The sequence below is a fragment of the Opisthocomus hoazin genome, chromosome Z (assembly GCF_030867145.1).
Source record: "Opisthocomus hoazin isolate bOpiHoa1 chromosome Z, bOpiHoa1.hap1, whole genome shotgun sequence".
In the NCBI taxonomy this organism is placed as follows: domain Eukaryota; kingdom Metazoa; phylum Chordata; class Aves; order Opisthocomiformes; family Opisthocomidae; genus Opisthocomus; species Opisthocomus hoazin.
Window position 1 is genome coordinate 58,919,309 of NC_134454.1, and position 26,011 is coordinate 58,945,319.

The following is a 26,011-nucleotide window of genomic DNA, read 5'->3' on the forward strand; positions in this document are numbered from 1 at the left end:
CAAAAAAAGAGAGATCCGAGTGTTCATTTGATGAGGCATTCATCACGCTGTCAGTAGTGCTCTTAAATTTGGTGAAGATGTCACTATCCTGCAATCAAATGCATGTGGGAGAGAAAGTATGATAAAAAGCGTTTTTAAACTGCTTGTGTTAGAAAGCAAGATTTCTGCTGATGTCACAGTGTTGTAAATTGATGCCACAATTTGGTCTGCCTTCTTGAAAAGGTCCATGGGATTGAGCAGCTAACAGAAAGAAAGGGACTAGGGAAAGGATGGGCGATACTGAGCATATCCCACCCTGCTTTGGTAAGGCTGACAGTGGGGGATGCCCCTATCTCACACGACTTACACAACCTGCTATTTGCCTAGTAAACTGGTTTGCTTCCAAAATCAGACTTGTGATGAGTTTGGTCTCTAGTCACTGTGTTTCTTACCTAGGAAGTGAATAGAGTCATGTCCTACAAGTAGGAGGACGGGTAAGTCAGAAAGTGGTGGATGGCAGGGAAGAACTCTACAGGTATCACCTAACTTGATAATAGGTGTTGTCGCTGCTGTTGAAGTTGTCTGCTTCATCTTTTATTTTTGTTTCTGATGCAATGACTCTCTTGGGAGAGGAAGTCTGTGAAAGAAGACAGTCCACTGTTCTCTCAAATCTGACCAAAAACTTAAAAACCTGCCTTCGGAAGAATTTTGCTGGAAAAGTATGTGGGTGTGAATATAGTTTTAATTGTTGCTGTGTAGAATACCTTAAGGTATAGATTTATAATAGCTTGATAATTATTATATACATCTTTGGCAGTCTGCTTTAATTGTTAAGTAAGCTCATTCCCTGTCAGCTGTTTAAAACAAGTTTTGTTCTATGAAGTATTCACTGCTAGTGTTCAATGCCTTACTCATTTAGAAGACTTTTTTCCCATCTGTCTGGAAAAGCTGTACATTTTATCTTGCCACAAACTCCATCCTGGATTTCTGTTAAATTGTATTTGTATGAAGTGGCCCTGAGAAGAGACATAGGGGGGTTTTTTGGTTTTTTTGTTTGCTGTTATCAGATCTTTGAATACACAGACTTCAGTGTTAGGTCTTGTAAACAGGGATTTTCTGGCTCAAGCTCTTGTCAGTGTGGAACTAAGGATCCTGTGACAGTCTTGCGTAGTGTGAGAGGGCTGAACAACTTGCGTTTGATCTATGTGTTGATATTCAGTAAAATAAGAACAGGATAGTTTAGGAAAAATAAAAGGAAATAAGCCTGAAATAGATCTAGAATTAAGGTGGCAGGTTGGGGAGTAGTTTTGGCAAATTGCCACTCCTCCACTCTGCTGTATCTGTCCCATTATTGTTCCATCACCACGCATAAGATGACTCAAACTAAGACGAGATCACAAAGCATGAATGTGTCCAAAGAGGAGGTTGTACTGGAAATGTTTACAACTCAAGTTGAAACTACCTGCCTGCCACCTGGAGACTGTGAATTCATGGCTGTCAGCCACAGCCACAGCGTAGGAACTGCAGAGCTCTGCAGGACTCACTCAGATAGAATGAATTTGATCTTCTGTTAGAAAATGTGGAAAACATCTTTTTTCCCCTTCTGAACGTGACTGAGCTGTTATAAGAAACTCTGGAGAGAGAGAAGGTTCTGATCACCCCCCAGTGTTCAGGCTGTCAGTAACTTCCAGTTTCCCTGGAGAAAGCAGAGGCTAGTCTTTGCCACCCCTGCTTCTCTTCTTGAGCTTCATGCAGAATGTCCCACACTGTTACTTCTGAAACTGCTGCCTTTTAATCCTGGAACTCATCAACTGCAGCCTGCTGGCACCCTCCCCAGAACAGGATCTCTAATCTGCTTTTGCTGCTGTAACCGAAAGGCTTCCTCAGTAAAGCTGGTCAAAAATACTTCCCTCCCCCTCTTCATCAACAGGACAAAAGGGGCCATATTTTCACAAAAATTTTTACCAGGAGAAAAAGAAAAATTCTGTAATGACAGTTTTACTGTTCTTGTCTGTTTCTTGTTTCTTCAGCTGGTCCTTGAAGTCTGGATTGGATATAATTTAATTTATACTAATCTTGTGCTGTAAGTTTATTTAAGTGGCTTGCTTTCTGCATAACAGAATTGGTGTCAGCTCTGCTCCTTTTCCTCAGATTAGATTTTACTTTATTTTGTAAGCAGACCTACTGAAATTTAATAGAGAGTATGAGAAAGGATAGTTGAGCCTGGTCTGCCTCTTATTTGATTTATTATTGCTGTTAAGTGTTTTGCTTTGCATCTGAAGGAATAGTTGAAATTATTTACTCTTTTATGTTCCCCTTTTCTTTCTTTTCAAGTCTGGATCGTCATATGCAGACCCATCATGGACACCATAAGCCATTCCGTTGCAAACTGTGCCCATTCAAGTCCTCATATAATAGCCGCCTGAAAACCCATATACTGAAGGCTCACGCTGGTAAGTTTTCACTCTCGGTTTTGCAGTCCAGCAGCTGAAATTGCCCGTGTATTCTTGTTGCTGATCAGAGATGCTGATTTGAATCACGAGTTTTATCATCTAATTTGGGTAACGTTTTCAAAGGCAAGTCAGGATTGGTCAGCCTATGTACGTGTTGGAATTAGTGTGAGTTTGGATAATGTTTTTGGAAGGATAAGAATTTAAAACAGTGATGAGTACTTCAAGAACTCCTTCCTTTTCTTCTGTTTTCTTTTATATGAATGATTTTTTTCTTATTATTTCTGCTTGTTTCCCAGAGAATTTAATCAGTCTGATTATACCATTGTTTTAATGGATTGGCATGGACCTTTGCTCCTCTATGTTTGTATTTGTGTTTGTGCTTTAGGAGACTCTAGGAAAAGGATTGTGGATTGCACCTTGGTTTTGGTAGAGTCTTACACTAGCTTTCATGTTAAAACCAAACACTGCAAATTTTGGGAGTGAGGTCTGCATGCAGCAGACTGAGAATGGCACGATTCATTATCCTACATGGAAATTTGTCTTGCAAATCTCTGTATTGCAGTATGGAATCCATACAACCAAGCAAACAACCATGCTTCTGATGAACCAGAATTGGAAAGGTGATGTGTCATACAGGATCGGTCACCTCAAAGTGTTGCACATTTGATTGTTAAAAAGTGCGAGACTCAGAATTTCATTATCTTTATTCCTTGGTCCTAGACTCTTGGCACTGTTACGCGTCATGCATTGAAAGGTTATCAGAAATCTGGAGTCGAAAACCACTGACTCCGTTGGCTACAGTTGCATCTTTATAGTTAAAAGGACAAAAAAAATCAACCTGCAAACCACAGTCCAAACATGCACTCTGTTGGAAATCACAGAATATTGACCAATCTAAAAAACTAGCCCAGCTGTTAAAACTTGCAAGTAGAAATTCCTGGAACTGATGACAAAAGGGCTAGAAGTATGTTTCTTTTTTTAGTATTTGTTTACACTATGTCATATACTCCGGTAGGGGTGGAGGAGGAAGATAGTAAAATGGGGAGAAAAGGCAGGACCTGTTATAGCTGTCTGCTATTTAAAATAATAAAAAACCCAAGATAATTGTTGCCATTGATACAAAGGCACTTTTCATCTACAGAAATGTAGGAGGGATTGATGGTTGCTTCTACTTCATTTCCTGTATTGATTTCGGATTTTACAGTGCTTGTGCCAGGACTCTCTTCTGTACTTGGATGGGTATTGTGGATTAGCTTAACTTTTGCCAACCTCCTGTTGTACAGGACCATGGCATTCTATCCCTTCTAGGAAATCCAACTATATGCAGCAGTTCCAGTTTACAGAGTCCCACATGCTGTACAGAGGTGACATGGTTCTTTGTCTTTGCCAACCATAAAATAATGTTTTCTTTATGCTATTGTACAGTTAAGCTACTTCGTGTTACCATGTTTGAACCTGTCAGATTTTTAGAACCAAAGTTAGCGTGCAGCTAATGTTTAATTCACACTTCTCTTCAAGTAAGTCATTGATTTATTTATTATGACTTTGTGCTCTTCAACTTGATTAGTGGACAGTCCTTGAAGGACCATGTTTTGCATCATACAAGAACACAATTTAATGGTTGCTTAGATAGTGCTTGAACAATGTCTTGTGTAAAAGGGTTTCCAAAGGCTTATTTCTTCCTCAGTCCATTTCTACCAAACGAATATTCACATCACAGAAAAAAATGCTTGTTTTTCAGTCACAGCTTTCCTGTGTTGTGTTTTGAGTCAATCCTTCAGAAACATATACTACTGAATAAAGATGTTATGAAGAGTTTTCCTCAGACTCCCCAGTTTCTCAAATAACACAGTGGTTCTCTGAACTTCTCTTTTGTTACCATTTTTTTGGTCTCTTGTCAATCATCTCATTATCTGTTTATTTAGAAGTGAAAACTTCAATCCCCCTGAATTTTCTGAAGTCTCCTGGAGATCTTCAAAATTCGGTACAATCCTGAATCCTGAAGTCTTTTACTCAGTCTGCCTCTCTCCCTTATTTTGTCGGAATGGGTCAAAATTAAGTGGACTATAAAATGCATTCTTGCCTAACAGCTGGCACCAGTCAGTGTTTCTGGTGTTTGTTTTTCATCCAGTATATGCCATCTCCTTTGGCATGGAGGAGAACAGTGTACAGTATCTCTAAATGGGCTGTCTGTTGTTTTCATCTGAAGTTTCTCACCTGTTCTTTTTTATGCCTGCATATTTTTTGAGGGGCCTTTGTTAGTATTTTCTAGCGTCCTTGCTTCATTAGTCATGACACTGGATGCACTGCATGTACAAATGGATGATTGTAAGACAGAGTGTTGGGCCTGCTCAGTTTCTATGTAATCTGGAACGTAATGCTTTGAGTACATATCTGGTGTTGAGACACACCATATATATATATTTCTTGATTTATTTATTTGATGTGTGTTAACGTAATTGTTTTATGAAATGCAAAACTAGCAGTCAAAAAAGTGCAGAAGGCTTCTGTTAAGCCAAACCGTAGTCTTTCCTCTGCAATCAAACACATCTTTTCATTCTGATGTTGACCTGAACTGTTATGGCTGAATAGTGGATGTATTTATTAGTTGTGTCTAGACTGCTTAATATGTAATTGTCCTCTATTTGCTTCAATGTCTTGGGGTGCTTTAAGGTTCACGGTTGGTGCCTACTGTTGTCCAGGAATCTCATACACTAACAAAACATGAAGGTCTATATCTGTATCTCACTGGTATCTTATACCTTGGAGTTTCTTTTGTCCCTATATTATCCTGTTCCATTGAGCAACATGTTGTACGTGCTATACAAAAAAGTTTTCTTTCTGTTTGTAAAAAGGTAATATATAACTAATATAATGTGCAGGGGAGGAATGCCGTTTGAAAAGTATGTGGGACAATTTCTTGTTTCACCATTTCAGACTCTTAAGTGACCTGTTCTTTTTCATATGTATCAAAAGAGGCTTTTTAAGAGTTTCTGTTTTGCCCAAATGATTAGTGTAGTTCTTCTGGAAGACAGGGGTAGGAGTTATTTTTGTGTAGGATGGTTGCTGATCATTTCAGGTGTGCTTACTCTGACATGCTGCAATACATGTGTTTTCACATTCTCATTTGGTTCAGTTATTTCCAATGTTGGAAACAATGCTGTTTGAGAACCTGTCTGCTAAATTTGTTGAGAGATGGAAAACATGTTCTCCTTCGTTCATTATCAGAACTCTTGTTCTTCTGTTACTACTCATGAATATTTCATTCCTGTATTAGTTTTGGCACTTCATGTACAACTCATATGTAGCCAGTGTTACTCTTATACATGGAAGTGGCACTTCCAAAACAATAACTTGGCACCTGTATAATATCACATTGTTTGTGTTGGGACAGTTTCACTTTGTGTTCCAGTTGCCTCCATGCTTAATGCAAAACAAATCTTGTCTCAGGATTTGTTTCCCCTTGTTTGCTGTCTCTATTGCTTGGAATGTATTCAAAATTAAATGCACTACTGTTCATTACTTATAACACACTTTCACACAGCCTTACAGATATGCACTGTTCTTGGTACTGCCATGATCACTTCTTGTAGTAAACCAGCCTTGACTTGGTTCCCAGTTCTGTGAAGAGTACTCCTGCCTAATGGCAGGTTTTTCATAAGGAAAATGCAACCTTCCCCAAATGTAAATGTTTCCCCCCCTCTTTTCATTTTTTTTTTTTTTTTTTTCTGGACGGCCCCTTGTTAGCATTTTATAGTGTCCTTCTTCCTTCATTAATAAGGATGCTAGATATGCTGCATGCAGAAACAGAAGACTTCACCCTTTCTAGTTGCTGTGCTCCCAAAGAAATTTGGAGGTGCTATAGTTAAGTGACTCCATTTTCATCCCAGAGTCTGTTTTCTCTCATACCATGCAACACAGGCATGCTAAGAGTCTGGTCTCTGTTTATTGGCATCGGTTACTGGATCTGCGGTTGTCAGAAAGCGAAACTTTGGTCCAAAGCAGGTGACTGTATCCGCACACTCCAGATTGCTCCAACAAGGAGATGCACATAGCTTGTTCTCTTTGGGATCAGTCTTTCGCTGAAGAGTCCACGGGAATTTTACTGCCGAGTTCAGTAAGAGAAGTATGGGGGCCCCATTTTGTTTCTTTTGTGAGCTGATGACTTGCCTGTATTTCGCTCACCTAGGTGAACATGCCTACAAATGTTCCTCCTGCTCATTTTCCACCATGACAATCAGCCAGCTGAAAGAGCACTCCTTGAAAGTGCATGGGAAAGCACTGACACTACCAAGACCCCGCATGGTCAACTTTGCAGCCTCACACGCCCACCACACCTCCAAGAACCACACTCCTGCTGAAGAAGTGGAGGACTCTAATGGTAAGAGGTGCCTCAGAGCAAGAATTTAATTGTCTAAGGTGCCACTTAATATTTTTATTACAAAAAAAAATTACAGCAGGCAGCTTGCTCAAAAAGCAGCTTCATTTGATCATTAAGAAAAACCAGAAGTTGCATCAAAACCAAGATTAAACGTGGTGTTGTAGGAAGTGACCTGCTTTAGATCCTCACCAGTTCATACCACATTAACTTGTCCTGTCACTAGTTGACTTTGGAATATGTCAATGCTGGCTTTACTTCTTAGCAGAGATTTAAATTGTAGAAGATTTTCAAAGGCAGAGCTTCTATTGCTAGCAAGTGGGAAAGGGATCATCTCATTCCATCCGTGCTCCTGAAAAACACCCCTGTATCTTGTCAGTAGAGCACTTCAGTGAAACCACATGATTAAGCTCTAAAATGTGAACCTGTAATGACAGTAGAAGTAATTATTCTTCTTGTCCTTGCTGCAGAGGACACCGAAAGTACTTTCAGATATTAAGCTACATCTGCAGGAAGGAGAATCTGAGAACCATTTTCTTTTCTTCGCTTTCTTTGAAAGCTGTTAATCCCCTTGTGCTGGAAGAGTATGCAGAAGGTATTTGGAAAGCAGCAGAGGAAGGGACACTGTTAACAGAGAAAATGCAGACTCATAGAAGAGGTGTTGTTTGGTATCACAGCAAGTATGAAGGCTTTTAAGTGGTAGCTTATGAGGCATGTTTTGGGTGTCAATTCTTGCCAATTAAGGAAAGAGCTGGTCTTTGGGAATAAAAATCTTAATTCCTGGATGAGTTGCATTGACATGGGAGGAAAATGTAGGTGACTATAAATAAAAGGTTCAGACCTGCAGATGTTCAAGGAACTGGGATGGATGGGGGGAGGGAGGGAAAAAAATACCTTTATTCCAGAAGTTTGAGAGGTTCTTAGGGTTTTTTGTTGTTGCGGTTTTGCTTGGGTTACTGCCGAACTGAGAATGGGCAGTAAATATTATTAGTAATCATTTTGCTGCATTTTTGATCTCCCATCTTCCCTTCTTTCCTTTCTCAATGGAAGAAAAGTGTGAAATAAGAAAGAGTGAAATGTAAGAAAGAAGTTCAGAAGAGGGAAGAAAGGAATTTAAAGAAAAAAGTAATCATCATAGAAATACCTTACTGAAGAAAAAGAGATGTGAATAATATTTTTGTGGTTCTGCAAGTCACTTCTGGTGTCAGAATCAAAATCTTACCAAAAGATTTTGACCAGCTGCTTTCAGACTACCTTTTGTCAAAAGGTTGCCTGGAACTGTGCAATGAAGACCTTACTAACTGAGCTTTTATTTTTGCTAATGCTAGCTTAAACTAATCCGACCAGCAGAGTACATCTTGTGATGTATTCTGCTGCTTTTTTATTGCTTTCTAAAAAAAATGTTCCATTACGGACTAAGAAATGGAGAATAATTTTCGGTGGCTGTCCTATCCTTTCCTGTGTATTAGCAATCTTTTGGTGGCAATGGTGTGTTAAGAGATACAGAAGGACAGTATTTCAATTTGAGAAGGATGGTTCATTTACTCCTTTTTTTGCTTATCCCAGGAGCTCAAATTCATGATTAGTGAAGTTAAAATTTGAGTGCAGATCTTTGTAGAAAATGATTTTAAAGCCTTTAGGAACTCTTCCTAAAAATACATAAAATGATGACTCTATTAACAAAAATATGTCATTGGGTTGACTCTGTTGCCTAGATCTGTATTGCAGCCTGAAACTGAGGTAGAATTTGTCCCAGTTAGCTTGGACATCTTTAAACAGGGTTAATGGTTAAGTCACTTTGGCAATAATAGGAGCCACCCACTGGGGAGCTAGTCAGATAAGTACAGGTGTTACAATGATTGTGTTAACATTTTCAGCATTGCTTGAGGAAGGAATAACCTGTTTTAAGTAATTTTTTTAAATTAGGAAGTTGCCAGCAAATCAAATTAATGATGGCTGCTCTTAGGACATCATTTATTTTTGGTTTTTAGAAGGGAATAAATGAACGTCTCTGTGGCCTAAGCCTGCAGGTTGCAGGTGATATGTAGGACTAGGTGAAAGACTGGTCACAATAGTAGGAAGTGCAGGTCTATGTGATAGGCACTATTATGTCCTGCTGGAGCCAGTATTAAGTGGGGCTCATGTTGTAGCGTAGTTGGATTTCGCCTGTGTTAGTGTGTATAAATAACCTTGCAGTGCAGGCTGTGATCAAGTTAATTCACTGGAGATGCAAAATTGAATTAAGGCTGGGGTGAAAGGCAGACAAAAGGTTGCCTCACATTGTTACGAACTTGTTTTGTAGGTTGGTAGGTATGCAGTCGGCTAGTATAATTGAAATGGTTGCAGAAAGGGTCTGTTCTTGTCTGTGGCTGAATATTGTGGTTAGAATAGGAAGAAGAGTAGGATGGTTGGGGAGATTTGAAGAGCTAGCAGAACTCATCCTGCAAATTTTCGAGTCCTGTAAAAATGGAGAAAAGGGAAAAGGGTACTGAGTTGTAATAGCAGAGTGCATGTCCGAATAGAACTCTTGTGGGATAACAGCTCAATGGAACTTCTGCTGATGCTTTTTTTTTCCTGCAGAAATTGTTCCCTGAGGGGCCTTTATTAGAACATTTATTTTGTTCTTTCAGATTGGTCAATTCATTAAAAGAAGCAAATATATTTAAATTTCTGTGATTCATCTCTTTTAGTTCTGTGTCGGTAGCAGCAAGCATATCTGAAGTATTCAGCTGTATATCCTAGAGATGTTCTGGGTGCTTGGTAAACTTTTCACGGAAGTGAAGTTAAAGTGCAGCACGTGCTGAATGTTTTAGGTAGGCACATCCCTGGCAGCTGCATTGTCATTAGAAAGCATAACAACCACTTTAGTGCTTGTATGCTTCTCTCGGGGCAGTAGAGTAAGGAGGTGATTGTGTCAGTCTTGGTGAGTCAGCAGACAAGGCTTTCTTAGAGACATCATTGGAAGATGCTGCTCTTCATATCCTACCTCTTTTTGCCTGTTGGACGATACTTTGATATATGAGGAACCTGTTTTCATTGTATCCTAATCTAACTAGAGGTAAAGCATTCAGGTTTTTTTGGGGGGTGGGGTGATGAGTTTTTGGTTTTGGGGGTGTTTTTCTTACAAACAGTCACAAAAAAAACAGCAGATCTTGCTCACCAGCGCAACTCTTCTGTTTTGCATAGCGTAGGGACACTGAATGATTTGTGGTACCGAAGTCTTGTTGAAATCATAAGATTGCCATTATGGTAAAATGCTCTGTTGCTCTCCTGATAGTTCACAGGTATTTTTCCTCTTGCACGAAAGAAATGGTGGTATTTGACTATTTATTTGCATTTGCGTGGTTGGCTTTTTTGTTTGCTTGGATTTACTTACTTATTTGCCCTTTACACAGAAATGTGGCTTTACACTTTTGAGAACTTACACAATAAAAACTGCAAGTAAATTGAAATATTACAAACTGCTAGGAGGATTGGGTGAATGCTCCAAGAAGATCTGTTTCCATGTTCTTTCACAGTCTTTGTGAGAATCAGAACTTATATTCGTGTTAACTCTGCCCGGAAGGGTTGTATGGATTTATTGATGATAATGTCGTCCTGTGGGGCAATATGAATCACAGATAGGGGTTTCCAGTGTTGCACTGTGCTGGGTCAGCTCTGTTCCTCTTGACTTGGGTGCAAGGCAGTGGAATTCCACAATCTGCGTTGTCAAGGCATAACGTTAGAAGACTACTGTCTGTTTCATTAAGGAAGACTTGGAAGCAAGGCGGAGACAAAAAAATCGTGTGACTGAACACTGGAAAACAGGAATAGGAACAATAGCAACAGGTGTTATCTGTAGAGTGATCATCAGCAAAGGAGAAAGGACGTGACAGCAGATGCTGCTTGTGTAAGCACTGGTGTTATCCCTGTTTGCTTGTATTCAAGGGCTGTAGAGAAACTGGAGAAATCCATGAGTGCAGCCTATTCTCATAAAGCTCATAAAGCAGATGACTCAACAGATTGATAAATGGTTTCGTGTTATGACTTCATCCTCAGCAAAAGCTTCTTGGGAGCATGTAAAATACTTGCCCTAAACTGCCCTGGCTAGTACTACTGCTTTTCTGAGTAGCTCTTTATTTTGTGAAAATAACGCGTTTGGCCTAACTGCTTTGTAGAGCAAAGTACTGTGCTTTATTCATACAGCTGGCAGTTTTGGAGCCTATAAATTTGGTTTTATCGTGACTGTGTGCAGTAATTAAAAATAATAGGTTTTTAATTTTACAAATAAAGAATATTAAATTATCAAAACAGTAGAGTGCAAGTGATAAACTAGACAGATCTGTATGTGTCTTCCAATGTCTTCTCAGTCATGCTACTATTGTACAAGATCATTCCTTCTTAGCAGTAACCAGTTCTTGAAATGTGGAAAGCAGCACACTTTGGGTGTGCCCTTGAAGCTCAATAATCATGCTTTTCACTGTTGTGCAAACCGAACGGGATCTATCATTAATACCAGCACACATCATGTGCAGGATCAGAACTAGAAGATTTTTGAGTTTCCCATTACATGGTATGTCAACCTCTTCATTTAATTTAATTACTTGCAGCAGGAAATGCGTTGAAAACTGCGAAGTGAAACACCCATTGCCCTGTTCCAGCTTCTTCTGAACATTAGCCTTTGCCAGTGGAAAAGAACTTTGCCTCATCTAGAAACTGAAATATAAATACATCTGCTTGCTTTGCTAGAGCTAGGCTGGGTACAAAACTGCTTGACTAAGTCATGGTTTTGGGACTGTTGTTGAAGAACTGTAAATCACTTCCCATTTCTGTACACTTTGTCAAAGTGGATAATGTATAATCAGGATGTGTGTCTTCTGTGCCGCTTGAGAGATGAAACCCTGAGGGGTGCAGAGGGCCTTTAGCAGATTTGCTAAAGCAATTTCATGTACTACCAGAACGAGAGGACAGAATGAGAGGAGAGCATAGGGAAGCAAGGAGCCTTTTCAACAAAATTCTGTCAGCTGGTGCCAATGAGGCAGGATTGTTACAGTGATCCACTTTGGATATGCTCAGACATACTGCCCCTGATTTTTTTTTTTTAATCCATCCTGTAGTTTGTGGCTGTCTTGTTTATTTCTAATTGTGCGTACTGTTGCTCTTCGTAAGGGATATTTTTCTAACCTTCCAATCAGGGCAGAAAGTTGCTATGACCATCATTCTTCACTTTTGGTGCTATCTCTCATTGTTGCTACTGTGTTTTATGAATGCTGCATTTGGGGAAGACCACAATGGTCGGAGTCTTCACAGCCCAAAAACTTGTATTGCAGCAGAATAGCCTTTTCTTTGTATTTAGTTTGGGGTTTGGGGGGGCAGAAGGGGTTGGACCCCACTATTTTGAAGTTTAAGACCCTTTTGTTTGACTGTTGTTTGATGGGGAAGGCAGAGCAAGTTGTGACTACAGGGCAAATTCACACAAAGCTTTGATACCTAATTGCTTTAATTACAAAGTGAGTTGGAAGGATAGCATCGGTGCTAAGGATGCAGGGCGGTAATCTGCATACTGCAGTACAGAATATGCCTCTACTCTCTGCTTTTGTAGTTACAGTCAGGCTGCAGAGAGCTGTCTACTTGTTCTGCATGCTTTTGTGCGCTGTAGGAGTGATGCTGCGTGCATCTTCTCTGAAGTATCAGGTTAATCCTTCCATGCAGGCTGCTTTTTTTTCTCCAGCCGTGTTCATTCTTTCTCTAACCTAGAGCAAGTTTCTGCTTTCCCCTCAGATACTGCCTATCTTTCCTTCCCAGAGATGCTGCCAGTGGCCACACTGCCTGCCAGTGCTTGTTAAAACTGTCTGGTATTTGTTAGTGTGTCTTACTTCTTGTGGTCAGCATTAAACTAATTATCAGATGTTTGACCAGATGGGAACTTTTCTCCTGCATCAGATTGACAGGAACTGGTGGAACAACTGCAGGACTTGCTCACTTTCATGTTTACTGACCTAACTCCTCATTGTTTCAAGGACCTAGGGCACTGGGGATGACGTTGCCCTCTGCAGCCCGCTTCCGCTGCTGTGTAGTTGTTTGGCTTTTGGCCTTTTCTTGCAGTGTGTTGAGAACAGTTTTGTGGCTAGTGGAACAGAAGGAGATGTTATTCTGTCATTGGCTGTGCTCAGGGGTGAACTTGCTGTTCATCGTGCTTTTTTCTGCTCCTGAGCTTTTTGTGCTTGAGCTGAGTGGGTAAAGGCAAAATTGGGATTCAACAGGATGGAGACAGGAACTCATGCAGCTGGGAGAAGGTTGCTGCATGTATTTGTAAGGATTTGTCCAGCCTGCTACAATTGGATTGGTCTGTGACTGAAAGACTTGCCTGGCGAGTAGAGAGAAAACAGAGTAAGTTGTTGGAGTGACTCAAGTAATAAATGAGGGAAGAACCATCTTCTGGATTCCTTCTAGGCAGACAGAAATGACCTGATTGCACCCACAGGGGAAAGAAAGAAACATATCTAGACTCCTGTTGTTTTTTTTCCTGAAGTTCTTGCTTTCTTTTGGCTCTGATTTTTATGTTCAGGATAGGGGACGAAGTGGTAGGTGATGCTCTGTTAGCTGTCATATGCGACTGCTGTCCCTGGAATTTGTGATCACTCTATGCAGGGTAAAAAGGGTGCTATTGCTGTGAAGGGATACGTGGTATGACTTGACCAGTGCTGTGCAAGAGAGCATTTCTGTAAGCTATCATTCCCACGCGTTAGTAGCCTTCTTGTATAAGCGAGCTGATATTACCCCTGTTGCCTGAGTCTCCGGTTACTTTCTATTGATCTAAAACCTGCTAGAGGGATTTGGTGCTTGACGCAGAGGTAAAACTTCCTGGCTCATTTTAGCTGGTGACGAATGGACACATGTCATCATCATAGTTGACAGCCCAAAGTTTGATGTTGAAGTATCTGGTTTTATTTCTTGTTTAAGGGACATTGTTACTACATTTTGGTGCCAGTGTTTGAAAATACTGCCCAAAGTGATCTGAGATCACTCAGAGCTGGTGATGGAGAGAAGGCCTTTTTATTGGCAATAATAATAATGATGATGATGATGATGATGATGTTAAGGTGTATGCTGGAGGTCTCCAGAACAAATTACAAGTTGTGATTAGAATGGATCCTCAGTCCCCAAACTTCATCAGTATAATTTTAGGGCCAGTTTTAAAGCAGAATGCAAAAATGTAGTACTTGAAAAGGTGGATTTCTTTGCCCCCTTCATTTCAAGCTTAGAGGCAAGTAAGCATTTAGGTGACAGCAGCATGTGTGTTTGTGGCTATGTGTTTGTATTTATACAAACACCTAAGGCGCCAGAGCAGTAGAGAAAGAAATGTGGGGTGCTCCTGAAAAATATGTGATTAATTGCCCTTAAAAATGAGAACGAAATCATGGAACATAACAGCATGAAGACAGTTTGGTTACTGATGAAAAAAAAAAAAGCTCAGTAGATTATTGTCTGAGTGAAGAATCAATCGAAGTAGGAAATCTTTGTAAATTCAGAAAAGAACCTGTTACCAGTAAGTCCTTTTGGCAGATTGATTTAGTCAGCATCTTGCTTAAAGCTATTTCCAGATCTGTTTGTGTTCCTCTCTTCTGTAAGTGCACTTCCAGTTACGAGGTTTGAGTTAGCTCAACAGAATAAGGAATAGCTAGAGAACTTTTTATTTTATGCTTTTTATGGATATAGGTAAGTACATGGATATCCCAGTGTTTGGCATGTAGCAGAAGTCTTGGTTTTGAGTGCTACCCTGTATTTAGACGGTAGGAAATTTATTCCTTGAATAACAAATGGTAAGAATATAGGATTGAAGCATGACCAACAGTTTGAACTGTTAACCCAGTATAAGCCAGTGGCAACAGATCATCAGCCTGCAACATTCTTTAAACAGAAGACAGTGGATAAACAGAGGGGAAACATGAATGCCAGAGGAAGGGAAACACGATGCACTCCCCATGCATCACCTCTGTGTTGTAAGCGAAAACGGCAATGGCCAAAGCAACCGGTGGGGTCAGAAAGCTGTAGTGGCTTGGCACTGGCGTTGCAAAGGTTGCAAATGGTAGAAAAGCTAGTCAGAGGGTCTAGTTTGCAATGAGAGCGTTGTGTGCAGCCTAAATGTGACTAGTAAGTGGCCAACTCACCTAAAGAACTGCAGGAAAGTTAAACTGAGTTGAAGCCAGAAAAGAAATTTTGTTGTACGGAGGATGGATGAAAAGAAGGGATAACTAGAAATTAAATGGCTATATGATGAAGTGTTTCCTGACCCCTAAAACTGATTCTTCCAGATCACAGCATTAGCAGAGCAGGGCAATGATTCAGGCAGTGCTCATGACCATGGTGTGCCTGTCTTGAAAGCTGGTGCTAGCAGGAATTGCTGGAAGTGTTGGATACTCAAAAACAGGAGGGCATGGGAAGCCTTTAGACTGATCCTTCTCTTCTGATGGAAATAAAGTATTATAGTCACTCTCTCCTTGACCTCAACTATGAAACTCCAAGATTCTGCAATAGGCAGCAGTATAAGACTCTCTCTGTGTATGGAATTCAGATGATAAAATTATTTGTTATTTTCTTCTCCTTTGATGAAATTCGTATCCCTTTGAAATGATTTTGATATAAGGACAAGAATCTGCATAGCACATATCCTGTCTCAGTTCCATTCAGAGATAGGTGTGCACATAACTCAAAAGGGAATTCAAAATTATAAAGAAACATGGATATAGTTTCTCATCTCTTTTGAATAAATAAGATTGCTTAGTCCATGTGTCTTTCTGGTTGCCTTCTTCTGAGCCTTAGACATCAATATAACATCTTTCTCACAAAAGCTGGTCCAAAATGATCCAGAAAGTGGTCTTTACAGCTAATGCTGAAATAAATTCCTCCAACAAGGTTTTTGGGTTTATGGTATTTTTGTTGTTGGTGGTTTTTTTTTGTGTGTGTGTAAATCCTTTAAATTGCAGTTTTATTCCAGGGCTTTATTTTCTCTGTGACTACTCTTTCCTTTTGTCTTTTGGAGTGTGTGAACAAGGACACAAAGTCTGTTTCTGTTACATCTTGTTCACAACATCCTAGCAATGTAAAGGTTCTTTAGTAGAAATCAGATTTTCAGTAGAAGAGTAGGTTCATATTCTGTTTTTAAACATGCAATGAATAGAACTTCCTTGTACTCTATGGTTCCCTAAGCTTCTTCGTGAATGTTTTGTTGCATCCCTCTGAATTTTAGTCTCTTCTATCTTTCCCTCCCCTCAGCATAATTTATTGCCAGAACATTTCACCCTCCCACATATTCTTCCTTCCAGGTCAGTGCTGCATGGCATAAAGTGAACAAATGTGTGTAGTCTTGACAATCTTTGTATGACACCCTGCTTTGCCACCTTCCCACTTTTCAAGCTGTTGCCATTCATCACTATCTGCTATTCTACCACTCAGTGAGCTGGTAATTTTGAGTCCCATTGAATTTCAGAAGGGATTATGTTCCTAAATCTCGTAAATTCTGCTTTTAGCCTTATCTAATGCCTTTTAAAATAATAATTGTTATTAATTCAACCCTCCATGCTTTTGGCCCTACATTTTGTGTTTGTTGGTATTTTTTGGTATAGTATTGCTTGTTGATTTGGTTTCACAAATATGTTTCTATCCAGAGGAAGCCATTTGTCTGCTGCTTTTCTTAGTTCCTTGGAACTTCTCTGTTACTCTTCAGAGATATATTCTTTTTATGTGAATTAATTCCGATGAAATTAAATAGCATTCCAGATATTTTCCTTTTAGTTTCTTTAGGACTTTGTCTCACAGATCACAATGTCCTAGGCCTGTATTGTTACTGCATGCCCTTTTTTCCCCCCCAAAGTGTTTAAGCACTTTTTGCTATTTATTCTCTTTGTTTTTTTCTTATCTCAGAGCTAAATATCCCCTCCCTCAGTTTATTGTCATACAAATGCTGATCTCTTTTGACTTTGGTTGATGTTTCTGTGTGGTTTTACCAGGAAAGTGTGGTGTCTTGATTTTTATCTCCCATTGTCTCCTTCTGGTCATCGAGCTATTCAGTTATTAGCAGTTTGCAAATGCAATAAACTCACTCTTCAGTGTACTCAAACAGTTGCTTTTCCTGGACAGTGTTTCTCTCTCCATCCTTAACCCTCATTGTGCAGGCATGCAAATACTTGTATTACATGTGTCTAGATCTGTTCACCCTGAAAGGATGAAGCAATGGTTTGATTTCTTACCTTTAATAGGTATTGGTCCTGGTTTCTTAACTGCTGCTCAGTGTCTTTTAGTCAGACAAGTGTAGGTGTTTTTCTGGTCTGTTGTTGTTTGGTTTAGGTGTCTTATTTTAGTGTGTTTTGCTGTTGCATATGTGTTCATCAATAGGTCTGAGAATACCTACAAGTAACTAAAACATCATTTAATTTCTGAGTAAATTTATGTATCTAAATGAGAATTGTTAGTGATTTTTTTCTTCTGAAAAGATCCCAAGTTTTTCTTCTTTTATATGCTGCAGAGGATCCACGAAAACTTGGATTTTAATTTTGCTTCTGTGGTGGGTTTTCATTGTATATTTTCATTGTATATTTTTTCACGGTATGTGATCCCAGGGAATGCAGGTGTGTATCAAGCTGCATTTTCACCACTGCACTGCATCGCATTGCATTGTAGTGGTGAATGTGAATGCTCTTTTGTGTGAGGTAATAACTTTCAGTATTGTTGATAGACTAATTGTGCGAGTTTTTGTGTCTGTACTCTGAATGCAAAGTTTTCAGGGTGGTAGCATCGCTTACCAGGCATTTAAGTGGTTTAGTCATTTTGGGAATGCTGTCTCTCTTTACCTCATGCAGAGAGACTATGAGACTTATGTATTATTACCAGCACACACTAGTAATTTAGATGTGGCAGTGTAGATGGGGCACCATGTGGACAATCATTTCTACTTCTTTTCTTTTAGCTAGTCATTTCTGCATTTGGATGTGAGAATGCTGTTGTATGCTGAGGGTAGATTCTGTGGTCTTTTAGATCAGTAGGTGCTGGCAGGGATTACACTACTTGCTAACCTTGTTATTCTTCCTGTGCAGGTAGTCTGTAGGTAGATGTGATATGTGAAACCTCAGAATTGATATTTGCAACATCACTGCTGTTCTTCCATTCTTTACTACATCAATTACTGTTAATTTTTGCCTCTTGGCATGACTGTAGGCATCCTTCCTTTTATGTCAGATCATCCCATGCTTTACCTTGCTTTTGGAGTTGCATGGTGAAGTCCTTCCGTTCATTATGGATAAAATTACTTTAAAAAATGAATCTCAGTTGTTTTGGTGTGGGCTTTTTTTGATAGATTGATTGTTTTAAACCAGTCAGGGCTAAGTATTCTGTTTTGTTTTCTTTCATTGCATATATGAACATCCTTTATTTTCTTGTGCTGCCTTGAGGCTGTTCGAAGAAGAAAATGGCAGTTTTTTTCCCTTAACATGTAATCTGTACTTCCTGGTGTTTCATTTTTCTTCATTTTATTCCCCTCCATATTTTCCCTTTGCCTTTGTGTTTTACACTACTTAATACAAATTCTCTAACTCTTCCCTTTGCTAGTTCTAATGTCTTTCGTTTGCTTTCTGACTTTGATGCAGGCTTGTAAGGCCATTTTGCTTTTTTCAGACATGGATGGCTAGACCCTCTTCCTGCTCCAGGCCAAGGCTGTCAACACTTTCCTGGAGTGCTCCAAACCCTTTGTGCATGCGGTGCAGGAAAAACACTGAGGTGGAACTTGCACTCTGTACAGCCATGACTCGATTGTTGGTCAGTTCTGAGGGAAAAGCTCTGCTCTCTTCCTCCTTCATTCTCTACTGTTACATCCAGCCATCCTGTTGTTGCAGCAGCACCGCCAAAAGATGTCTGGTGGTTTGGTGCACAGCAGCTTGAGGCTTCTGTAAATGCTAAGGCTCGTATAATACTTGGTCAAGATGTTAAGTCAGCCTAGCACCAAAGTACATGCAGACCTGTTTGGAACATCAGCTTGCTCTTCTAGCAGAAATAGAGGAGGTCCCCATGTAGAAGTGCTCTGCCAGTGTAAGGCAGTGCTGTTGCTCCCTGGCTATGGATTTGCCTCACTAGTCCTTCTCTCAGGTAGTGCTTTTGAAAAATAAATAAAAAAATCCAAAACGTCGACCCCATCATCTGTTTCTTATTTGCTGGCAGTTCATTCTGTGCTGTGTGGAAGCAAACTCAGGTCACTTGCTATCTTTCCACTGCATTCACTGGTTTTGGAGTGGGCATGAAAAAGTGTGGTTCACTGAAGCCAGTGGAAAACCTCCCATGCCTTTAGTCATCTTTGGACTCTGTCTGAAGTGTTTCTGGTGGAGCAGGTTGCACCTGCATGCTAGGATAGCTGTCTGGCAAGCTGATTCTGAGAAACCAACAGAAGCCCCTATACACATGTGTTAATCCTGAGTATTTTTCTGCAGGAAGTGTTAAATCTTGTTCTCCGGAACGACGGCAAAGGAATTAAAGCATTTGGCAAGGAATAAGGGGAAGAATACACTCAGTGTAAGACTCTCTGTATAAGCTCTTCGGATGGCTTTTTTTTCTATAAATATCATAAGTATCTTAATTGTAATGGAGCAATATACTAAAAGTTGTAAGGTGGCCAGCATGAATCCTGGCTGAAAGAGAGTAAGAATTCAAATATTAAAGGTGGAGTTTGCTTTTGGCTATTGCTGATGACAAGGAAAGCTACTTTATGTACTTTTTTTCCTGTGAAAATAGACATGTAGCTGTTTACTTTTGCATTTTTCACATACCAAATTCCACAGAAGTATGTGATGCATTATGAGGAGTGTGGCCAGTAGGTCGAGGGAGGTTCTCCTTCCCCTCTACACTGCCCTAGTGAGGCCCCATCTGGAGTACTGTGTCCAGTTCTGGGCTCCCCAGTTCAAGAAGGACAAGGAACTACTGGAAACAGTCCAGCTGAGGGATACAAAGGTGATGAGGGGACTGAAGCATCTCTCCTTTGAGGAGAGGCTGAGGGAGCTGGGCTTGTTCAGCCTGAAGAAGAGAAGGCTGAGAGGGGAATCTTACAAATGCTTACAAATATCTGAAGGGTGGGTGTCAGGAGGATGGGGCCAGACTCTTTTCAGTGAAGCCCAGCGACAGGACAAGGGGCAATGGGCACAAACTGAAGCAGAGGAAGTTCTGTCTGAACATGAGGAAGAACTTCTTCCCTCTGAGGGTGACGGAGCACTGGAACAGGCTGCCCAGGGAGGTTGTGGAGTCTCCTTCTCTGGAGATATTCAAGACCCGCCTGGACAAGGTCCTGTGCAGCCTGCTGTAGGTGACCCTGTTTCGTCAGGAGGGTTGGACCAGATGACCCACAGAGGTCCCTTCCAACCCTGAACATTCTGTGATTCTGTGATGTAAATATCTGATTAAAAGTTTGAAAACTGGAATAATAGACACCAGATGGCAGGGGAAGTAAAAACTTCTGAAGTATAGTATGTCTTCCAAACAACAAAACTTTTCTGAAAATAACCAGTTTGAAACGTGCAACTTTCTTAGCAGTGAATATTGCTAAGGGATTGACTAGGAACCTTGATGATTTGATGGAAATTTTTGATCCCTTCTTCCTAAGAAAGGGAACAGTAAGCTACAAACTACATTTTAAGAAGTACCCTACAAGTAATTTAACTAGTACACATACAAAAAGAACTGTTTCCAGTGCTACGAGCTTTTTTTAGGCTGTCGTATCCTTGTCAGGAAATCTGTTTGTGTTTTGAGCTTTTAGAAGCATTGCACCTGGTAGCCCAGATACCAGGCTGCACATACACAAGTCAGCAAATCTGCTCTGAACCATGCATCCTTTCGGACCTCAAGGTCCTGTTCCAAAAGAGGGCAAGTGCACGGTTGCTGCCTTTGAGGGAGAAGAGACATCTTCAGGGGTTTGCAGCTCCTCAGACTTGCTCTGTGTCAAAGTAAAGGTAGTGGGAAGCCTGTTTCAAACACAAGGGAAGGAAAGCCATGACGTTTGAACAGGTGGAGTACACTGTGAGCCCTCATGGTGAGCAAACCTGCTGTAGACATCGTGGAAACAAGAGATGATACAAGCTGCAATGTAATCCAGCCTCAATTCGTGAAGCTTGGATAGGAAAACCAAAAAGTATTTCATTCATTTTACCAGAATCTTTCATGTCTCTGCCTTTGTCTTTGCTGTACACCTGGTGATGAAGCCAGGGGAGCCTGGAGACATTTATCTCCTACTTGTGTTTGTTTGTGTGTTGGTTTTTTGTGGTTGTTGTTAGTTTGTTTTCTGTTTCTTGGGCTTGTATAACCCCTTTCTGTGGTAGTGAGAAAAGAAAGCAAGCATTTTACTCTTTTGAAGACAAGTGGAAAAGTCCCCACACTGAGTGCTGTATAGGCCTGTTTGCCTTTTGTTTCTCTGTACTAATTGGTTAGAATGGATAGTCTTAAGTTCCCACAAGTATGTCTGTTAGAGAATTCCTCCATATCCAGCCTCTGGGAATTACGCTTTGGAAAATGAAGTACCCATCAAAGCAGGAGGTGGCTGGTACAGTTTGTATCCCAACTTCCCCCCCTTTGCCTTGCTTTTTTTTTCATTCTTCCAGAAAGCTGAAGAAAAGAGCCTTTTGTCTTCCTTCCTGAAAGGTTACGCTGAAATTCATCTGTGCTTTATTCATCTGCTTTCATTTGTGCCATTCATGGGCAGCTGTGGGTTATACAGGACAAAGCAGATGAATTCTTAACCTCCACATTCAAGCAGTGTATTGAGAAAGGTTCAACACCACCCTTCCCCCCTCCTTTTTTGGGGAGTCCAACTAGAGTATTATAGATTTCAGTTTCAGTACTGAGACATCTCTGGACTGTGTTTCTCCACATGCAGTTAAAATGGTGTGACAGAGTTCTGCTGGGTTGTAGAAGGGATGTGTCTACACAGATGTGTCTATATAGAGAGCTTTCTTTCTCAGTATAGCAAAACTTAGCAGCTTCTAAGGAAATGTGATTTAGAAGTTTGCTTTACTGGAATTTATGATTAAATATCTTTTCTTCCAATGATGACTTCATTTCAAACATCATCAGCTAGGAGAACTTGAATTTACCTCTTGTGAAGACTGCTTCAGATGTGACAAAATTGTATCATTTTGCTAAAGTCAACTTTTGATGTGGAGTTTTTAAATAATTCTATGAATGAGTAGGGAAGACTGTCCATTTTTCCTTTCCCTTTTTTTTTTTTTCTTTTAGATAGGCTATTTACTTGTGCCCTGTGCCAGATCTTCATCTGGTGTAAACAGACACAGGACATTTGAGAGGATCTGGTCTGATTTATGCAGCAAACACATAAACACTTGGCAATATGATTAATGTGCTTTGCTTTCACAAATTAAATGTGTCTTAAAACCGAACTTTGTAGACTACTTTTAATTTAAATCTATCACTTTTTCCCTCCCCAAATCGGATCTAAAAAGCATAATTTATACTGATCACCTTTTAAATTGTAGAATACACATTAAATTAAATTAGATTAAGAAGTTCTACACCTCTTTTTCTTATTCCCTTCAGAAAGCTGCCCATGGATTTCATAATCAGAATCTTGATCAACCCCCTCTGAAAGCTAAGAGGTGCTGGAGGAGGCCTCAAACCTTTTCATATTTGTTGATCCACCTGGAATAACAACTTCCCTCTGTTTCTCTACAGACTCTTCATACTCCGAGCCTCCTGATGTTCAGCAGCAGTTGAATCACTACCAGTCTGCAGCTTTGGCCAGGAACAACAACATCAGCCCAATCCCACTTTCTGTGAGTGCTGCAGGAGTGGAAAAAACAGAAGCCATCCTTAACTGTGAATTTTGTGAATTCTCCTCGGGTTACATACAGAGCATTCGGCGTCATTACCGTGACAAGCACGGAGGGAAAAAACTCTTCAAGTGCAAAGATTGTTCCTTTTATACAGGCTTTAAGTAAGTACTGTGCAAAACAGATAAACTGAATTCATATGGAGGTTTTTAGCACTCAAAAAGACTTCTGAGATCTCTGGAGAGCTGGCTGTAGCTGACAGAAACGTGGCCACTGCTGACGAGGGAGAGGAACATGGGAAATGCCATGCCAGATCACAGCAGCGTCCATGTAATCCATTTTCCTCTCTCCTACAACAGCCGGTACCATCTGCTGCAGGCAAAAGCACAAGTCCTTGCAGTAGATTTTACTTGCTGGAGGAAATGGTACAAGTAGTACTTTTTCTTCAGCCTAGGCAATTAGAGCTCTATCCTTATCCTCAAGTGTGAAAATTTCCTCTACAGAAATAAGGTCATTTCCTGGTGCAACCAGCATGAAGCATGGGACAGTCATGTGTCCTAGGAAGACAGGAGAATTTGTATCACCTTTCTGAAGAAACCTCTCTGATGTAATTTTATTTCTCCCGCCATCTATCTAGCTGATATGCAAAGCATTCTTGGACATATCTGATAGCATGTAGAGACATTTCAGAAAATCCAATTAGATGTGCAAAATTTAAAAGCTTGGTACTCTGTGTGTTTCTGTGTATGTGTGTTCTTAGCTGCTGTTCCATAAGGTAACAAAAGGCCCATGCACCTGTGCTGTTCATTATTTCCTCCTGATATGCTGGACCCTTGAGCATAACACCCTCAGCTGACATTTGAGGTCTCAAAGTTGTTAAGATCTTAGGAGACTGGTGACGGTATGCAGCATGACTGGATAAAGGGGAGGAGTTCTGTTGAAGAAAACATTGAGCCCAAACCTGAGAGAATCCATGCATGAGCAACTTCTAGTTATATGTAGCCTGTGATGCTTCAGCCCCTTGCTGCCTCTGTGGTATAATTTGCTGCTTGTGCTTTATATCCTGATTGCTGTCTGTCTTAAAGATTACCAGCAATTGCCAGGTCCGTTCAGTCTGTTTGTATCTTGTGAGTGCCATTTTCTTCTACCTGGATGAAATGAAATCATCCTAAATCAAGCAGCATTTAAACATGTCCATAGTTTCATAAAGCAGTAGTATTCTTTCACGTGGTGTCTCAAACATTCAAGGATTATGTCTTGCTCGTTTTAGAAGCACAGCATGTTTTCTGTCTTTAAAAAAAGGGGGAGGCGGGGCAAAAAACCTCCATACAAATGCCCTCTTGAAGTCACCATAGAAACATAAATTCTTGAAAGCCACTCACTGAAGTTGATAGAAATACACCTGTAGAATTTAGTAATTGCTGGATCAGGCCCAAAGCCAGTTGTGTTAGTAAATTGCTGTGTGTTCAAGCTAACAGTCTTGAAGAACTTCAGAGAGGCTTCTAAATCTAGTCCAATATGGCAAGCTCCTTAGCTGTGCAAGCTTTACCATTGCTTTAGGAAAAAATGACCAAGTGCCCCAAGTTTACAGACACCTTTCATTGCAGTAGCTGAGCTTGTGGTTAGATAGGTGTACCGTTAATTTCCTCTGTATGCGTGTCTCTTGCAACATTTAAGCGTGCAACCAGTGTAATGGCAGCATCAATTTTTTGGGCCAAAAGTACTGCAGAGTGTTCATTCATTCCTCCATATTAATGAGTATTCTTAGACTTGGGTTTTCAGGTCCTTATAGCTCATGCTTTAAAAGTTAACTACTAAACTCACTGTGAATGCAAGTCTATTTTCAATCCTGAATCTAAACATTTTAGCTGGTTTTGGACTTGTCCTAGAAAGACAGAGGTGGTTAAGGATGTTACCTGCCTCCAGAAATAAGTCTATCCTCACCTCTGCAGGTCGAGAACAGTTGATAGATTTTGTTCATGAAAATTTAATCTTTGCCAGAGCAAGTATACTGAATATTTCAGTCTGAAGACAAATAATGAGCATGAAAGATGGGAATTGTTTTTCTATCTTAGCGATAGCAATGTGATTATAGAGCAACCCATGCAAAAGAATATCTTGTTAGAATGAGTGTTTGTTACTTGAGGGTACAAGCCTGCAAATACTCTGCTCATGTGTTGCTCATGTGAGTAGCCCCACTGAAATGCCATGTGGCACTGTGAAGACAAGACTGAGTGGTATCTGTACCATTTTACAGGACACGTTCCTTATAGAGCTGTGACACTTCATCGTTCCCTGCACACCTCTTCTGACTGCTTCCATCTCCCTCCCGTTTCACAGATCTGCTTTTACTATGCACGTGGAAGCTGGGCATTCAGCAGTTCCTGAGGAAGGACCCAAAGACCTTCGCTGTCCTCTTTGCCTATATCATACCAAATATAAACGCAACATGATTGACCATATAGTTCTGCACAGAGGTAACAATATCCCTGTATGTGTCTGTATCTAATGAGGGGAATGCTGAACAATGCCCTTGTCTTTCAGACTGGTTTTAGTAAATATTTCCATCTCTGTACAACATTAATTTTTCCCCTCTCTGTACATGAGAAGTGTGTTGAGTAAGTCATCAGCCCTTGAGTATCTTTTGTTTCATTTCTAAATGATACATATTATTTATTTCCTGTAAAATTCAAGTTAGCCAGTACTGAAACAGGGCAGATTTAAAATTGTTTTTAAGATTTTCCTCTAGAGAGGTTAACAGTCATCAAACACCTGTTTAGCAAGAGTTGCCCTAATTTACAGCTCTGATCTGGGCCAGAGTTGTTTCCTGCTTATGTCCTTGTGATCATGAAGTCCTTACTACCATAAACTCTATCACAGAGTGTATCTAATAACCATAGAGGCCCCAAAATATCCCTTGATTACTTGCTTGAATGTTTTCTCTTCAGTGTTCTGAGGATCAAACCAAGAATTATCACGTTTGTTTTTCTTTAAGACTTGTTTTCTATCTCCACCTCTCCTTTTTTTTAAGCCAACTAAAAGTGGGATTAGGGATTTCTATATTCTATTAACTGCGGGCTTGCTAGCTCAGAAGACACAGCTGTTTGGGCTCTCTGGGCTGGGATTCCTGCCCATAGCTATCACACTTGATGCTTGTAGATGGTCTGTTGGCTGCCGAAATCCAAACCCATGTGTTGGGATGGCACTCTGCCTGCTTGCAGGTTGGGCAGAGTTTCACAGTAGGGTATTGGTGGTGAGCAAACACGAGTTTTGCATGCCATCTTTTTCCTGGAGGAGATCCTGGTGTGACAAGCACTATCGTAATTCCTGCTAACATACCAGTTTTCAGTGTTGGTAGCTTAAAGTCCTTCTTGTACCACAGCAGTGAGGTTGGCAGAGTTCATACA

General features: G+C 40.3%; 1 protein-coding gene across 4 annotated transcripts in view; it reads left to right on the forward strand.

The window, feature by feature from the left end:
- ZNF462 (zinc finger protein 462) overlaps nucleotides 1-26,011 on the forward strand; it is a 91,337-nt gene that overhangs the window by 49,910 nt on the left and 15,416 nt on the right. For 3 of the 4 annotated variants that reach the window (XM_075411280.1, XM_075411282.1, XM_075411281.1), the window contains exons 6-9: nucleotides 2,314-2,432; nucleotides 6,622-6,813; nucleotides 22,507-22,768; nucleotides 24,945-25,081. In XM_075411280.1, coding sequence (XP_075267395.1) covers nucleotides 2,314-2,432; nucleotides 6,622-6,813; nucleotides 22,507-22,768; nucleotides 24,945-25,081 — 710 coding nt within the window. The remainder of the gene's footprint in view (nucleotides 1-2,313; nucleotides 2,433-6,621; nucleotides 6,814-22,506; nucleotides 22,769-24,944; nucleotides 25,082-26,011) is intronic. The other variant, XM_075411284.1, reaches the window with a different exon arrangement.